Raw genomic sequence first — 19,228 nt, forward strand, 5'->3', positions numbered from 1 at the left:
TGTTTTTTCTGGTCAAAATGGAAAACAAAATATGTTGCAGAAGGTGTCAGTAAACATGGATGGAAATAAAATATATACAAATTTGATTAACATAATTATACACTAATTTTCTCTATGTATTATTAGTTAGTGATTTGAAAAGTAGTCAGCGACACAACCTACCAAATACTTTATTTTTGTATTTTTTTAGAAAAAAGAATTGTATTTTTGCTCTATAACCCGGGTTAGAAGGTAAGACACCACACTATTTAATACAAACATGAACAAACCATCACAAAACAAACTAAACAAGTTAGAATGCCCTAATAGGTCATTTAGATTAACACATTGCAGTGGGCTAATATACGAGGTCATGTAAAATACACAAACTTTAAAACATGAATCTGTTATCACTCCCATACCACACATTTCCTCATAGTGATTAGACATGACATCACAGATCACACCACTGAATCGTTTTATTTACATGAAATTGATAAAGTTTATCGAAGTTCCGCGCCAAAAATATCTTTATTACGGCAATAAAAAAAACGTACGTTATGCACGAGATATATTCTGATAAGGTTGACTCATACACTCACCTTAAGTTTAAGTAGATCTATATCACCTTCTAGTGCTAGTTTTAGACGCTTCCAATCGAATGTGGCGGTTTTTCTAAACTCATCCAGGGGCCCACTCGGGAGATCGGGCAAAAAACTCAAGTCTTCCATTCCTAAAATTTAAAAAAAAATCACTTAGAGGCACGACCTAACCTAAAACACTCGCTATGAATCTAAATCACATTTAATACCGACGATGACTGCGGCAGCTTGCCGATTTAGGGAAGGCACTTAAAATTCCCGACTAGGCACACGTTTAAATTGATAGGACACTGAGATCAACAGAAAAACTTTGTGCCGTATATAGTCTCACCTTGTTAATCGGTTAACTGACAAATTAGTAAAGAAAAGTTGAAATGGGCGTTTTACGATTGAAGGAATGTAACAAGTTGCGATGATTTTAGAAAATAATAAAGTTAAATTTGTACTACACGCCCCGAAAACCAAAGATTGAATGTGATAGCATTGACGATCGACGGAGCGAGCGGGCCGCGAGCGACTGACACTGACAGCTAAAGTAATGTTGCTAGACTTAAAGTTTGAACTTGCCACAGAAAAAACTACATTACCCAAAAAGTTTTAGTTTAACTTATCAAGGGGTTTTTTTTGATAGTGAAATTAGTGAAGTGATTTTGACCTCCTTCTTGTTACGATTTTAATTTTACTTTTAATTATTAGACTCATATAATCTATGAAACAAGAACGAAACAAGTCAAAAGCATGTCAAAAGATATGTTATGTCAGGTTAGGATATCAATTTGTCAACCAAATGGAAATGTTGTATAGTGTGTAGATGGTGTAATGCTCATAATATTTTTGGATTATTACTTTAAAATAAAAATGAGAGGGAAAGAGCAGGCAATAAAATCAACGTTAAAACGCTTCCCACGTCTACCCGCCAGTAGGTATACCAATACATACACCATAGCTGTAGCTACGACACCTACCTACCTACTGTAATAGCGTGAGCAGAATAGACATGGCTTGTGAAACCAAGCTAATTTCTAAAAACTCTATCACAGAAGACGAGGCAGTAAAGCCACAATATAATATTCACCGAACTCTGATAAATACGACAAATCTTTGTAGAAATTGGTGTTACCACTACTACTGAGTACTGGCGACACGAGCATGCCCTATAAAAAATTAAGCGGTCAAAAAGTTATTTATAATTTTTTCAGTGAATTTGAGAAAAATCTACTAAACAGGAAACGAGAAAATCTACGAAAAAAGAGGAAAAAGAAAGTACCTCATATCAACATAATGTTAATTACTCTTCAATTATATCTTTAAGTGAATCAATCTAGCCTCCTGGATCCTGGTGCCCTCGTACGAGTACATAAGGTTTGAACTTTTACAAGAATAAAAGAAGGTTCTAAATTCAAAAGCACAAAAAATTGCCAGGGATTCTGGAGGAACTATGTACAAAAGCTAAAAATTAATACAGTATACTTGCAAAATGAACATGACATTTATTAATATTAACAGTCTCTTTCATTCACTGGCATGCTAGTTATCAAACGCTGCGAGAGTTCTTTATAACTTCAATGACATCAAAATTACCTATAACAATACATTTGTATATACATAATTATGTATTTTTTTTATGTGTGCCTGCATATTATACTTTCATAACATGACATGAGACATTTTCTTATTATACGTATATCTAACAGTATGGCTACATTGGCTACCGGTAAATAGGTACATTTAGGAAAGGAAGGAATTTTTTAACTATACACATGTTTTAAGGAATTCCCGCATTATCTGTACAAAAATAAAAAAATCACGGTGTATATCAAAGAGTATTGAATCACTAGTGTATATAGAACTTGAACCACCACGTAAAGTTTTTTAAAATTTACCTACCTACTTAATTTTGTTATTTTTAATAAAGTCTAAGTATTTTAATCTGTTCTTAAAGTAAAACTATCTTCGACGAGAGTATCTTTATAAAATTGTCATAAACGATTGTAATAGTTTGTTTTCGATCATTATAGATAATGTCCCAGAAAGATAATGTTTTTCATTAGTAGCAACACTAAAAATATGCACGTGCAAAGCAAGTTCCGTCTTAAACAACGCCATCTCTTGCACAAAGCTCAGACTAATGTAACAACTCTGTCGTAGAAACTTAAAACCATGCGCCTACGCCATATTCGCGGGTACGTATAGTTAATTTTGTCACACATTCCTCATAGATGGCGGCACAATCAAGTAATGATTAATGAAATGTCTGACAAGGATAGAGCCATGCACTACGCCATGGTTAGAACGAGAAACACGGTCACGCCTACACAGAAAAATACACTACTACATCGAAAGCCAGACACAGTATACTGAACAAGAAAAGAGAAGTTGTAAAACAACAACTTCGCTGCTTTTCTATCAGATGTAAAATGGACGGGCGGTCGTGTCGATGCGCGCTCGCGGTTTACGCGTGTTTCTTGTAATATCGAAGTTAATTGTTTAAAAATTTGACGTCATCCCGTTTATTGTTTACGCGATAGTTCGACTACTCCGGTGTTCGGTGCCGGAGGAGATTGTGTCAGTGCATGTGTTATCTTTTGACGTTACTTCACTTGCTGTGATTTAGCTGATAGCTGACCGGTGGGTGCGCGTGATAATACTATACGTGTTTTTGACGATTAAGTCGTCTAGTGTTGGTGTTTTAACTGCACCATGCTGTGCAAGGTGACATAGTGAACGCTGAATGACCCTGACCTCTGGCAACCATGTCTGGGCGATCGGATTGCAGGAAATTCGCTCCCAACATCTTCAATAAGAGCAAGTGCACTAATTGCTTTCGGCAGAAGGAGGAGCACAGCGCCGAAGCCTTGGAATCTAATCGGGTAAGCAAAAAAAAAAACCTATTTTTGTTTATGGTCGTAAATAAAGAAGTTGAACAAGTTTCTAATCAACACGAAATATTCGCGTGTAGGTGTGTCGATAGTTCGATAGAGGTATGCATGTGTGCGTGGGCTGACCACTGCTGTTGACCTAACGGATTTCATTTCATCGTGTTATTAAAATCTACCTTCCTATATAATTAACTATTGCAGTACATACGTACTGTAAGTATTCCACGACTTACCTACGAAAAAAAAATCGTGAGAATGTTAGGTACCTCCTAAGTTAGTAATTAATGTAATTACATATTTAACACTTCACAGTCGGAACTAGTGATAGGGTATAAGTTGTACTGTATTTAACCCTAAATAAGTACGTAAGATTTTAATTCTTATATTAGTCATATGTACTTCAAAGCATAATTTAGAATCAGCAACTCAAACTCTTACAATTTCAATGAATATGAATATGATTGAAACACCTGCGACTAAAATTAACTAAGAAGAGCATACAGCCAAGTTATTTAATTTTTTGACGACTACCTACTTTTAACCGTTAAAAGACAACGTTTAAAATGATCGGTGGGCACAGTACCTCCTAGTTTGCTTTTTGTTGAAAGAGATTATGAAATGTTGCTGAAAAAGATTGTTTAGTGTTGTTAAATTCTTGTTTATTAAATAATCTTTAGCAAAAAAACGTAATGAAGAACGAGTGAATACTGATAAATTTAATTACAAGTATGCTTGTAATTGTATGGTCAGTAGGTAGGTCGAATCCAATCCTATCGTTTACAATGTTGCGAGATATTACTTATACTACCTACACCTACAGCCCATTCATATCATAGGAAAAGTGAAACTTTCTCAACCAACATACAGAAATGAATGTCCGAATGACAAGAAGGTTGTAAATTATCGTAGATAAATTGTGAAACGTATTTCCAAATACATAGCATTAGTTGAATGTACAATGTACTGTATTTCAATCGTGTGATAGACTATTGATACGGAGATAATGGTACAATACGTAATCGGTCTTTATCTTATTATCAAAGTATAATTTTATTAACCTGCAGAGGGAACGGATCCACCTGCAAACTTGCAAAGAATTCGCAGTCATTTAACTAACACTAAGCTGAATTTGGCCATCCATTTTGATTCCTGTTTTTGACAGTGCAAGTTTGCAATTATTTAAAGCGCTTATTTGTGTAATTAATGTCTTTTAAGTAGATTTTTATAAATAGGTAGGTATGTAACGAATATCGATGATATTGTTTTGATGCTCATAACATTTCATTAGTGTCCGTTTTTTGGTAAGCTACAAGTTAGCACTAACTCACAAGTGTGTATAAATAGTTACTACAGAACAGAACATACAAATAGGTATATATTTTTATGGACAAGCTTATGTATGCAAGTTAAGATGTCTGTCTTTACGAGCAGAAAACTTTATATCGCAATATACCTAGTTATTTAAGCCAAGTTGACTGTAAAAAAACCGGTAGTGTCAGTTCAAGAAGTCACATAATGTAATTCACAATGCTAAAGTGTCCTAACCCAGAAAGTTGAGAAAGTCAGTAGGTAAACACATGTAAACAAAAAGCAATTGAGGTCGTTTTTACGCATACTTATGCATGATTCATTTTGTTTATTCAACGTTTTAAAAATAACTAAGCATCTAGCAAAATGGTTTGTCTCGTTGACCGCGCTTTTTAACCACAAGCACCGTATAACAATGGGCTTTCATGTCAGCTGTCATTTACTTTTTTAATAACTGCTTTATGATTACTAATAACTAATAAGGTTATACCATAAAGTAAGCGTCATGGCATTGTAAATTATGCTGATAATTTTGGTCTAAATAAATATAATTTACTTACGCAGCAACGCACCGCACCTGTACTAATACCAACATTATCACGATAAGTAACCCTGTTGAGGCCCGTTTATATATTACTCCTTACATTTATATGTTGTTTTTGTAAACAATATTCAAATAATAGTTTTAATGTGATGAGCAAACAATCATGATGCATTGTTCTTGTCTATAAATAGACACATAGGTATAAAGTTACGATTTAGGTACTTCATAGGTTATTTGCCGAAGTTGCATCTAGATTTCTTCACAAAGTTTCGGCCACAATAATAAAAGGTGTCTCATTTAGTTATATGTTCATACATATTACTATTTAGGCACGTTTGGCAAACTTTGATGAACACGCTAATATCGCTTGCATATAAGTGTTTCGCAAATCAAAACTAATAGCAGAGAAGCAGAATTTAAATGCCATACTCTGACATAAACTTACATGTAAGGATATTCGTCAAGCACATTAGGCACAAAACATCCCGTTTTGGCTTCTAAACGTCAGAACAGAACCAAGGCTACCTCAAGTTTACAAACTATGCGTTTCTAACCTTATTCCTATCAGTTTAAAACTGTATATAATACGTTAAAACCAGTCGTCTAACGTTAAAGCCTCCTCTATTCATGATGCGGAAATGTCTGCCTAAAAAGGTTTTGTCCGGACAATTATTATCTTGACAAATGCTGAGCTAACGAAGCTGACATGCGCCATGTTGTCCATGTTGCGCGTGCGCAAGGTGATGCGACGCGAATAGGAAGTTAACGATCGATTGAACGGTCGGCTCGCTAAATAGACGACATTAGGCGACAGTAATGAGAGTTGTTAGCTTTATGGAGAGCTGCAGGTTGGACGCTAGCTCATTCCGGCCCAAAAAGCCTTATAAACCTGTATTTTCTACACTTAAACTACTTTTCGTACGTGACTCTGAGCTAATGAATGGATTTTGTTAAACTCGTATTGGTTGCTGATAGAATTCTGTTTCTCAACACGGTCTTGAATAGTTGCTTTGAAAGGGTTTCTAATTTGAAGGCAGAGTAACGATCGGATAGTTTATTAAAGTCAGGCTTCCTGCCTGACATTGTATTTAAACCGTTACAGAGATATTCTTTTCATTAACTGTATTTCACAAACATTTGCAAAACAGTTAAACCAGTGAGTAAGCACGTGCGTATAATCGCTGAAAAGAATCGCTAGTTGTAAAAAACAAAAGAAAGTCGCGCAGAAATTCAAATTTCTTGTATAGATACGAACTAAAGATAAGTTAGCAGTTAGCATGTTAATGTTAAACAACATTGTTAAAGTTGTGACTTATGCTGCTATTATGCGGGTGAAAGTTAGCTAATTAAGCAAATTGTCTTCCTAGTAATTGATTGGCTGAGTTGTGGAGTGATTTGCATAAAAAAGTGAATGATATATGGCATTTCCCCTTGATATTTACAAGTGATTCCGGGTCGTTGAGTCGTGATAGGCATCATGTTTATAATGACCATAATTAAGCGTGTAATTTATAATAGACTATGTCACGTGTAGAGGTTTTCTCTGTATGAGCATGTATACAATGGTAAGTCGGCGATGCCAAAGGTCTGTGGGTTACAATTGTTTGTTTAACAAATTCAACGTTTTATAAAAACGAGCGTGTTTCCGTTGCCAGTGGCGCCGGCGCACGCATTTTTGCGGTTAACGCTACGCAAACTTGTAATGTTTTATTTAGTACTTCGACACACTTTTTATTTTGTTGGACAGTCGCAAAATTAAACTGGATATTAATGGTTATAGCATCGACCTTCTGCGCTGGTTATCTTTTAATAACCATGAGCTTAAAAAACTGTGAAGTCAATTATAAGTGGAGCATATGGAGACGACCAAATAATTCTTTCAGTTTAAATGTATGCCCTTTTAGGCTTCATAAATCCATCAGTTAATTACATAAGTTTCACAAAATGTAAATATTTGTTCTATACTTAGCGCGACGCTCGCGTCACTACATCTCCCAAAAAAACATTGATCTGAACAAAGACGTGGAGATGGAATAGTTAAATTAAAAAAAAGAAACCGTTCCTATAAAGGTAGCCAGTTAAGTGGGAGCTGCTGCTCCGTGCTACCGTGACCTTTTCTAGTCTGCGGTTGTTTAAAATGGGGCGGCGAGGGAGATAATGTTACAATGGCTGGGCTAAACTTGTAGTGTAGCATAAAAAGGAGTGCGTGAGGAATGTGTCGGCGCGATCGCCAGGTGCAACGGCCTCGCCCTGCCGGCCGGCATTTTTGTGAACACGCCTAATGCATGAGAATGAATGGTTTGGAAATCGATCTTAGCGCCAATTAACACTCCACTAGAGAACTGAGTAATCAACTCGTATCCGTATACATATTTCTTTTCCAAAAAAAAACCGGCCAAGAGCGTGTCGGGCCACGCTCAGTATAGGGTTCCGTAGTTTTCCGTATTTTTCTCAAAAACTACTGAACTTATCAAGTTCAAAACAATTTTCCTAGAAAGTCTTTATAAAGTTCTACTTTTGTGATTTTTTTCATATTTTTTAAACATACGGTTTAAAAGATAGAGGGGGGGGACGCACTTTTTTTTCCTTTAGGAGCGATTATTTCCGAAAATACTAATATTATCAAAAAACGATCTTAGTAAACCCTTATTCATTTTTAAATACCTATCCAACAATATATCACACGTTGGGGTTAGAATGAAAAAAAATATCAGCCCCCACTTTACATGTAAGGGGGGTACCCTAATAAAACATTTTTTTCCATTTTTTATTTTTGCACTTTGTTGGCATGATTGAAATACATATTGGTACCAAATTTCAGCTTTCTAGTGCTAACAGTTATTGAGATTATCCGCGGACGGACGGACGGACGGACGGACGGACGGACGGACAGACAGACATGGCGAAACTATAAGGGTTCCTAGTTGACTACGGAACCCTAAAAAAGACGGAACATGTTAAGGAAGACTTATATTTCTCAGCTAGGAGCGTTTGCTATTGCGTCTGTGACACGTCGCGTCCAGCGAATTAACACGTCGCGATCCGACGCTATGCTATCTGTGGACCGTTACGGGCACAATGGGCGAACGATATTATGTGGGTCGCGCAACGAACGTGACACCGGATAAAGCGAACAATTAAAACCGACACCTACTTGGGAAACAAGTGCTTGGCGTAACTCGCCTGCCTTTTTCGTTTTTTCGAAAACCGGTCGGGATCTCCCGCTGCGTCACGAATACGATCAAATATTTCCATCCTTATCTTTTTGTCGTAAGCGATCTTTTTGGAATGTTTTAATTTTGTTTTGGTGATCTCGATATTTTAATGTCTGATTGGCCTCCCTACACACATCAAAATTGTATTCATTAAATCTACCGCAAAGCCAGAATTCAAGCAGAATTCTTTTTTGTACAACAGGATGCATCAAAATATCAACTTAACCCAACTCAATTAACCTACATGAAACAAACAACGCTATAATAAACGTTTTAGTTTCCGTTTTTACCTGAGAACCTCCGATGAGAGCGGCTCGAGTAACTCGATAGCCTTGGTATGCCACAATGCAGTTATCTAAGTAGGCTGCAGGAACAATATCTTATTCAACGTTTTAATGAATGAAACCTGAAGTGTTGACGAGCTATGGGAAGACAAGGAATTGCGCATTTGTTAATACGTAGATTAAGCATTATTATGTAGGTATATCACAAAAGGTCCTGTTGACAGTCCCAAGAGGGAAGGGATATCTGCTAAAGTGAGGTAATTTAAATCATTAATATCTCACAATTCTCACATTAGCTTGTAAAAGATATCTACAGTACTTAGCTTGATATTAGTCAATCCTATTGTAATACAATTGTACTATTCGCAATGTAATTGCAGTCTGGGATACATGTAGTTACGAACTCAGGTTTTATAACAAGAAAAATGAGCAGGAAAGCTTGTATGAACAGCTTTTGCTCATAGATGGCGCGGAAGGAACTTTTACTCATAAAAGTCATAATCATCACACAGATGTTGCGCTTACGCAATATTTTACTCTCTCCACGCTACAGATCTCTATCTCGGTACTATCATTATCTCACCTGTTAAGCAAATGTTTGCATTCTTAATCTTTGCTTCGTAATGTTTACTGTATGACGTTAGAAGCGCTTTATTTTTTTGTAGAGTTGCGTATAAGTCCAGTAAAAAAAAAAAATCTTGGTTTTTGCACTTCCGTGCACACTTTATTAACATTTTTATGATATGAGTTCAGTAAGTAGAGGAAATATTTCAAGAATGACCCATATATATTATATTAATTTTTTGGCTGAAGTCAGCAATAAAAGGAGCTAAACATGCAATGTCTACCCGAGAACACTTTTATACAACAGAAAAAAGTAAAGAACTACATTGGAGCGTACGGTCAAAGTTTTATAAAATGACTGCTCTTGTGCGTGTAAAGTTACTGATCTTTTAGCTTACATTAATTTAAAGGACAAATCTTGACATTAAAAACTAAAATGCGTCCCTAAAGTGGCAAAGTAACGATTACTTCGAAATTTAAACATGACAGGAGTTGCGTTCTTGAAATTATTTTTTAACCGAATTTAATAATTTAAGGTTGAACACATTTCGGTTGATTTTATTCGTTTTTAAACGCTCCATGCCTGTACACGTACAGTGTTGCGTATAAGTTCTTTATAACATTAAATAAGTACAAATCACAACTGATGCCTCCCATTAATGCACTGTACGTATAATTCACATGCTCATAGGTTTAATGGCCCTCCTTTATCCCTATTATCAAAGGGCTGTATAACGTTACAAAGTACTAAATCTCCACGGAAGATTTATTCGTTGAATTATCCTAAGCACATACGGTCAATTTTTAATCCTGTCATATAGGTTCAAAGGCCATAGACGCTCATGCTATCTTTTATTTATATTCTATTTCAAACTCTAATGTCGTAGATAGTAGAGTTGTATTTACTTTTGAAATGGAAAGACTTTCATAATTTTAAAAGCATTTAAGTACTTGATCACACAGAAATTTGTTTGAAATTAGTGTCCGAAATGACATATTATAACACAAAAAAAACGGCATACAATTCTATTGATTTTAGGGCGTGATAAGACTGATAAGATTGGATAAGCCTACAAAGTACAAACCACGAAAGAGTAGAATCTTAAGAGAATTGTGATTTTCAAATTCAAGCGAGTTTGACACGCATCGTTGACGTTCCTGTGTTATGAACATTGACCCTTAAAAGTTTCCGAAGCTTGTCTATGGCACATATCAAATTTATTGTAGCGAGTTCTCACGAACGCATCTGTCAGATTGGCTCTGTGTCCGCAGCGGTTTTTTTCAGCTAAAATATCAGCCAGTATTATGTGACGATGTGGTCAAACAGTGTTATGGATATCGATTATCGGTTTAAGTATCGAGTTAAGTGAGACGTGTTGTTATACCTTTGTTTTGTTGGTATCACGTAGGACGCTCATGGGCGGTTTTTGTACGATGAAGGACTTTATATTTATCACTATATATAATTAGGTATAATCTCTTTATTAATTTAGTATTAGGTTTGGTTTCATAGTCTAGTGTTCTTAATACCTACCTAAGTGAACCGATGGACTACTATAGACCGTCAACTAAATCTTGTCACTAGAAAAAGGCGGCAAATTTGAAAAACCTCGGGCTAGCAACACTAGTTTTGAAAATCGGTGGAAATTCGCGTGTCATTTGTATCTTATCTGTGGAAATCTCGGAAATCTCCACCCTACCAAAAAGAGAAATAACTAGCACATATCCGTCCCTTTTTAATACATTATCTAATTCGTAAGGAAGGAGCGAGCACCTTGAAAAAAAATATCTGTGGCTGTTCGACGTACATTGCTGGTTTTTGTTCGTTTCATAGGGATACCATACTTTAGTTTGATGTACATTGCTACTGCCAAAATTTGGTTGACAGGCTATAATACTTTGTTTCGATCTATTTAAAGATGCAGTCTTACCAACCTAGATAATTAGTGATGCTAGACGCGCCTGGCGACAGTTCAAAATCACTGGAAGCGTATTGCATTTGATTGCTTAGGCTGGCGTCGTCAAGATTTTATCGGTACTGTATTTATTACATACCTTGCATTATCAGTTACGATAAACAGACGCGACGCGTGACCTGTAATAAATATGACTTCCACAAGAAAGTCATTCATTCGAATTCCCTCTACGTACAGCAACATTTGTAACTCTTGCTCAGTAAGTAGCAATAATGTAGAACAGCTATGTAAATAAAGGAGAAATCTCAATTCATGTGTGTGAATTCTAGCGTTGCAACTTGCAACGTGTGAACTTAGCTTTACCTTGTATCGAACACGAGTTAACGACTCGACAGGTTTTATTTACTTAGCATTATCTGGCGTATATGTAAATTGTTTCTATGAGTCACGACTCGCCTTTATATTTACCATCGGAGATAGCGGCTAAAAGCGGCGTCTTTAATTAAAACATTAAGAACACAATTTGTTTCGTTTTCGAACGCGCCCGTAAAGTCAAGATGGCGGCATTTCGAGTTTTGATAATTTTAGAATGCTCGGATCGGGCTGGGGGTTTGTTTCTAAAATACAACTTTGTTTCTTGTAATTAGGGTTGTAAATTCGTGAGTAACGTGGGAAGATACGATTTTTTAACGTTATTAATCGATTTGCATACACAAATGAGCGCGTAATGCAGCAGGAGCGCTTTTAATTGCCGTTCGTTTTTGTTTTTCTACTAGTTTGCGTGTGATAGTGTTGGACTAAAAGCTGCTTGCCGCTTGTCTTTATCTATAAGTAAGAAATAAAAAAATATTGTACACATCTATTTACATATCCGCTCAACAGCATTCTAGGACTTAGAAATTCATAAAACAACTACAAAATCCATGTTATTCGTAATCATATGTTCATTTTGACAGTCCAAATCGTGTCCAAAGACCACCCGCTGTATGCTGGTCACGCTACGCCTCTCAAAGTTCCCACCACTCCGGTTTGGGCCGAACTCGCACCGTTAGCATATACGACCAACACCCATGATATACACCATAAAAACTGCCTCTTAAACTATTTGGTCGTTACGTCATTCTTGTCACCACTCACGTATTGATTGATAGGTTTCTGGCGTAAGTACCTAAACTATAAGGTTTGTTTTGTAAATTGCAATAAATAGTATGGTAATCTAATAATTGCGTGTTTACCGTAACCAAGAGTATATTTAACCGCGAAACGGCTTGGTTGCAACGCTTAGCGAAATAATGACAGCTCGATTCGATTATGAACGCGTACCCAACATTTTTGCATATGTGTGGGTAATCTGAAAGGTAATGTAAACCCCCACATGCATACGATAAATCAGGTTTTCTGCGATGAAATTGAGTGAAACAGAATAATTGAGTGGTGTAAATTCAATTATGGCCAGTTTAACTAATTTTGGGTTTTATTGAGGTAATAAAAGGCTTGATAAACTAGTTTGCGAATTGCTTCTAGGCGAAATAAATGCCTGATGTTGGAAACTGCCTGGTTAAGAATATTTAAGAAAACGGTAGTTCAATCAAGGGGATTTTATTAGAGTTGTGCCTGCTCATTCACTGAAAAGATCGCTCCCAACTAGTACGATCTCAGAAGTGTACTAGTTCGTTCTTTTAGGACATTTAGTACAATAGTACACCGAGAGAGCAAGAGACAAATTGTGTATTTGGAGTAGTTCGGTCTAGTATAGTGCAGGGAATTGTGTCTTTTGTACTATTAGTACATGTACTACACAAGCCTATAAATTATTGATATGGGTGAACTTATGATCTGTTTTTGTAACACGATTAAATTAAAACAATCTAGATGTTGTAGCTCAGGTGCCTATATACTACGAACGTCGAATATACCAAATATTAGAGCGTTACGAACATAATGAAGTTACGATTTTCGCGGCAGGCTCGCGTTTGCGCAGAATTTACGGGCGGTTCTAAGATAGGTACTTAAAATGTATAACAATCTATAAACGGAATCTGGTTATTATGGTCGATCTTTAAAAGAGTAATTTCATTACTCTTTTTCATACCGCGTGGAATCGGACGACGATCCTTTCGGGAAATGGGAGATAGTGTAGCATTAGGACAACATTTTTCCCCTAGAAACTATACAATTTACTTTAACTATTTTCAAGTTATAGCCTTTCAAACATTTTTGTAAAAATGTACTAGGTGCAAACCCTAAACAGGTGACAGGGTCAATGACCTTACTTGTAAACAATCGTTAGGTGACAGAACATTTACTGGTGTTAATTTGATGCCGTACCATTTTGGATCTGTTTCCGACACCGATAACAAACGTCGCAGGATTTTCAGGGACCGTTCTCTTTGTGGATTTATCAGATGAAAGCTTAGGTTACATACATATTTTTAATAATATCAACACAAAAATTGTTCAAGTGACATTAGATATGACAACCACTGACTACTAATCATGAAGAATAGAGATAAAGGAGCAACCTCTTTAAGTATCAGAAGTGCACATATAAAAGAAAAGATAGGTGGCGCTGCAATCGCAGGTGCCTAAGGGTTTGACAATCTCTTTACCTTCTCGGTAGTGACCCCGCCTACGGAGCAAGAGGTCCCGGGTTCAAATCCTGATGAGACCTTTTTTATTTTTTTCTACTAATATTTTTCTTGAATTATTTTATTTTTTTAATGTCCAAAAATATTTTGTTTTGTTACAACTTTTCTAAATTTCATTCGCAAGACTTACAACATTACCGAAGAATCCTAAGATGGGGCAAACAATGTAAAAGGGCTTAAGTTAACATTTGTATGAATAAAACAATAAATAAACACTAATAAAATACACAAAAAGAAAATTAATGTATAAAAAAAAAACAAAAAGCATAAAGATCGCTGTCAGAATCGAACCCGAGAACATCTGCGTACGAAGCCAGCGCACTACCAAGGGACTGGTGTCCTATCGTTTGACCAAAACTTGTTTAGCAAATTGACACTTGACAACCAACTACTGGCAAAATGATATTTTGGCAAATCTTTACTTTACAAAAACATTTTTGACAAATTATTGGCATGACCAAATAATTAACCTACAAAATTACATTTTATAAGAGATACTTTTGACAAGTTAATATTTGACAAATAAGTTGACTAATAAAACTACGTTTAGCCTAAAAATGTTTGCTATAATGTATTATTTGACAAGTGATTCTGTAATAGTACCTAATTTATAACATGAGTCAAATGAAAAACATTATTCCGAATCAAATCATTTATATTAATTATAAATTCTGCACTCTTTGATTGTCATTATTGTAATTTTAAATGAACAGCCAGCGATTTTAATAATTTTATCTCTGAATATTCGTTTTTCAACATTAATATTCTGTTAATTCGTTCGTCCTTGGTGACGTATTTGCTTTTCTTTTTTTCTGGAGGAGCACCAGCCATTTTTTGTTCAATTAAACCCTCGTTGCTTATCGTTTCTTTAATTTTATTAGTTCCTTAATCAGAAAATATACTCCTGGATGATGTTTATTGCATAGAATAACCCTAACGAGCAAAACCTGTCGGAGCAAACCGATCCGGATAGGTTAGGCTAGAAGCCTAAGGCGGGAGCTTTGCTCCCGCCTTAGGCTTCGAGGTTATTATTTTTTAACAACCCAGAAAACGTAAGCAACTATTGTAACTAACTAGTAACTTACCTCAAAATAATCTGCCCCAAATGAAAATTGCAACCATGCAAAATTATTCCCTCAAAGGTAGATCGCAAACTTGAGATGGCTGCTTTTTCAAAATCTAAAACGCATACTTTTGGCTTTATAAGGTAACTGTACCATATTACGGGAACTTAAGACGTTTCCTACTTTGAGTAAGGATTGAAAAAAAAAATGCGAATTTTCTAGTCGTGTTAACTATTTTATTTTAAGGATAAGTCTTCTACGAAGGATTTAAGATACTATTTTGCATCGTAACTTCTAATTTATAGAAATTACCGATGTTTTACTAAACTCTTAGTTTGCCCATTATTCCGGGATACAATTTTGGTATGGCTTTTATTCCGGGAGTCGTTGTACGTAATTACGGGAAACCTTTAAAGTCCACGTTGTTGAAGCATAATGTAAAAAAACGAATTAAAAATATTGTTTACATAAAATTATAATTCACATATCGTTTTGATAGATGCTTATACAGAGTGTATTTTTAATAATTGGCAATGTTTCGATGGACTGGGATGGGATGGGAAATATGATATTTTATGGTATAACGCCGATATAACGATTGTATGATATAACGACAGGTTGTTATTAGTTTTACTGTCTGTCTGTCTAAGCCATCGCGTTCGAATGGATGAACCGATTTAGATTTGTTTTTTTAGTTTGAAAGCTGTATTAGTCGATAGTGTTCTTAGCCATGTTTGATGAAAATCGGTTTCCAATGTTTGTTTTTTTTTTTTCAAAATTTAATTCAATCCAGAAGCTCTTGCCGGTTATAAAAATTGCATACTCGTGAAAATTTCAGTTTTTTGGTACTGGTGATCACTGAGCTATACCGTATACGTATATGTTGTGTTGTTGTGATACGTTATTCATTATATGTATATATAAATAAATAGTACTCAATAAATAAATATTATAAGCCGTTCTTACACAGATTGACTGTCCGAAGAATATGTACTATTTTATATTTATATATGTCTATCCTATTATGTATTGTCCTCATGTAAATTTTAGCTTTCTAGTACTAATGATGATTGAGCTAAATCATAGACCGACAGACTGACTGACGGCCAAACCAATATGCGGTATAAAGATTTTTAGCTAACTAAGGAAGTTCAAAAACATAATAGCCGGGTCCTCTATAGCTTACTTTATGTGTTTAAATATTTTAATATACTTTGTATAAGTATACCGGAATAAGATACATTCATATAAAGTCGTGTACTTAATTACGGCAGTCAAAACAAAGCCTATATTAAAAGACAAACAAGATTTTTTTCTTAGTATATTGGAAGATTATATAATAATTATACTCAAAACGTCGAAATAAATAACCTTTGTGCTTTAATTTTATGAAACAAAACAAATTTTAATGTCGATGCCACACTCCAATATTTCGCACGTATTACTCAACGATTATACATTCCGTACTCAATTATATGATTATAATCTATAAAATATATGTACCGTAATTATGTCACTATAATCTTTAATCTTTACTTAATGTATTTACATCAAATATATAAATATATTTAACCGCAAATAGTAATAAAACAAAAAACATTACGGACTGTGTTTCTGTTATTCCGTGATACTCCCGCAATTATGTACACCGCGTCAAAATGGTGTACATTATTCCGGGAGCGGGTTTTTTAATTAAAATATTCTTTAAATTAACTTGAAACGATGATATAAATGTATTTTAATAACTATAAGACAATTATGATACAAATTTTATATAAATAAACTTACCAGCATCACAGCAAACCCTTACGAAGTTCCGCTGCCGCGTTAAGCTCACCGTCAAGCACGCCCATAGAAACCACTGCGTGGTTGCGACTGACGCGTTTGGAGGTGCCTCACGGCTTCAAAAGATATGATACATATTCGAAAATCGGCTTTTTCAGTTCTATTTGATTTATAGTTAATGAAATACTGCATTATATTAAGATTTTAGTGATAGTTTCCTTATTTTGCGACAAAAACCAAAGTATCCCGGAATAATGTACCACATTTTACTATCCCGGAATAGTGTACAGTTACCTTAACAATGTTATTTTCTGCTCCATACTCAATCAGCATTTCAAACATCATATCATATGACCTTTTATCTTTGTGAGAACACAGACAAAATACGAGTGGAAATGTTTTATGATCGTTCAACAATCAAGTTTTTATCACATAACAATTTATTATATAATATTTGGTAAATTAATCTATTTGTCAAACATATCAATAGGTAAAATGAAAAATATACAAATGATCGTTTATTAAATAACACATTTTTCTAATGTATTAGTTACTAAATGAATATTTGTCAAGTAAGTTTTTGTAAAATGATACATTTGCGGAATAACACATTTGCCAATTACTATATTGATGAAACGTTTTTTGTAAAATGAACATTTGCTAAAATTGTTTTGGTCAAACATTAGTGAACCCAAGGGACTACGTCTTGACTTGCTCAGTCTGACGAAATCAGCCTAGAGAAAAGAACGTCTAATGTCATCTCACATCGCTGATCATTGCATTGAGCGAGACATGCGCTCCAAGCGGAGAGATTTGTAACTGCAATTACAAGGGCTCAGCCAGTCATTTTTGCGCCTGTTCTACTTCGACAGACTTTCCTCCTTATCTATAGACTCCCTGCTACTAATCATAAACATGAAGGCATAAACAATTAAGGAAGATATCGCGACCTCTTTTATCATAAAAAAAGTTATGTTTATCTTACTTAGACTGATATAATGTAATAATTGGTATAACCGCTTTTCACATCACTGTTTTTAAAGCCGGGCGTACATTTTTTCATGCATGACCTAGTTCTTAACTATTATTTGGTTCGCAAAATTAATAGGTTACATTTTCAACGACCAGCAAAACTCTTTACGTGGTCGAAAATTGATAAGATGTTTGACGCTTGAAATGATAGGTATTGTCATTTCATCTAATGTCATAATTATTCAACTAAAATTGCCTATGTTAAAACATCGTGATTATTGAAATTTGCTCTACGTGAAACTGCAATGGAACTGTAATGTGGCTGATTATTGACAAAAGTAACAAACCAAATCCACTCTCGCATCAGGTTGGGCATAGAAAAAATTTTAGGTGCTTCTGATATAGTCACTTAGATTACAAACTTATCCCAATGTGGCTATCACGAAAAAGCACAAAATGACCAATGAATCAACCCGCGGGCCCTGCAGCTAGACTTGATGAAAAAATACTGCGGTATTATCGCCGGAGTCCAGGGAAACATTAATTACATAAAATATTAAATATCATGTGCTAACGCTCGGAAAGAATGCAAACAATGTCCGAGATCCGATGTAATAACAAAACTCACCAGGGCCAAAACAAATTTGTTAATTTTATTTTTTGTTTAAATCACACCTTCATAACTCTGCTTTTATAGATACGCAGTATATCCTTTAAATGACAAAAGTCATAATTTTATAGATAAAATTTTAAATGAAACTGGCTTTTACGGCTCCTAGAAATTGAATTAACTGAGTGTAAACCTCTGTTTCGCAATGAGATAGATGAAAATTGTATACAATTAAACCTGGAGTCGGGCAGCGTCTTAGTGGCGCCTTACGCCTTAGATGCGTATACGAACGTTTCATTAACCTGTAATTTAGTGCTAACAGGAATATCGAATGGGTTTATTGCACAGTAGTACAGACTACAGTCACAGACACCGCATTTTGAAGACATTACAAAGAGCGAGGTCATCTGAAATGTGTACTATCAGCTGCCAAAGTGCATGGAGAAATTATGAATGAATTCATTGATAAATTCGCCATGCACTTTTGCAGCTCATAGTACAATTTTACCCTCCTAAGCCAGCGTTCCCACTTAAGCGCGACGTGTCTCGGGGCGCGCAACGGACGTCCGCGCCACGCCACCTGAGTGTAATTCAAAAAACGTCTCCTCAGTACATTTTGTATAGGAAGGACGTAACGTAAGACGCGCCCCAGGTGGCGTGGCGGCGGCGTGGCGCGCGAATTACGCCTGGCGGCGCGTCTTACGTCCTGGTCCGCGGACGTCCGTTGCGCGCCCCGGGACACGCGACGCTCTGATGTGGCCGGTCCCTAAGACCCAGCAGCATTTGTTACGATTTTGAATTTGGAACTCAATGAATCTATAGATTTTAGAAATTGGTATAAAAACTTGTACGCGGGGA

General features: G+C 35.6%; 2 protein-coding genes across 3 annotated transcripts in view; one reads left to right on the forward strand and one right to left on the reverse strand.

Moving 5' to 3' along the window:
- Window positions 1-1,083, reverse strand: part of LOC125228263 (peroxisomal acyl-coenzyme A oxidase 3) — a 38,346-nt gene extending 37,263 nt beyond the window's left edge. For both annotated transcript variants that reach the window (XM_048132761.1, XM_048132760.1), the window contains exons 1-2: window positions 913-1,083; window positions 582-712 (exon numbers count right to left, since the gene is read on the reverse strand). In XM_048132761.1, the coding sequence (XP_047988718.1) occupies window positions 582-710 (129 nt within the window). In that variant the 5' untranslated portion in view covers window positions 711-712; window positions 913-1,083. The remainder of the gene's footprint in view (window positions 1-581; window positions 713-912) is intronic.
- Window positions 1,084-2,999: 1,916 nt separating this feature from the next.
- LOC125227885 (protein outspread) overlaps window positions 3,000-19,228 on the forward strand; it is a 489,387-nt gene continuing 473,158 nt past the window's right edge. Inside the window, 1 exon segment of the mRNA XM_048132278.1 lies at window positions 3,000-3,451. Coding sequence (XP_047988235.1) covers window positions 3,335-3,451 — 117 coding nt within the window. The 5' untranslated portion in view covers window positions 3,000-3,334.

This window comes from Leguminivora glycinivorella, chromosome 7, assembly GCF_023078275.1.
Source record: "Leguminivora glycinivorella isolate SPB_JAAS2020 chromosome 7, LegGlyc_1.1, whole genome shotgun sequence".
NCBI lineage: Eukaryota > Metazoa > Arthropoda > Insecta > Lepidoptera > Tortricidae > Leguminivora > Leguminivora glycinivorella.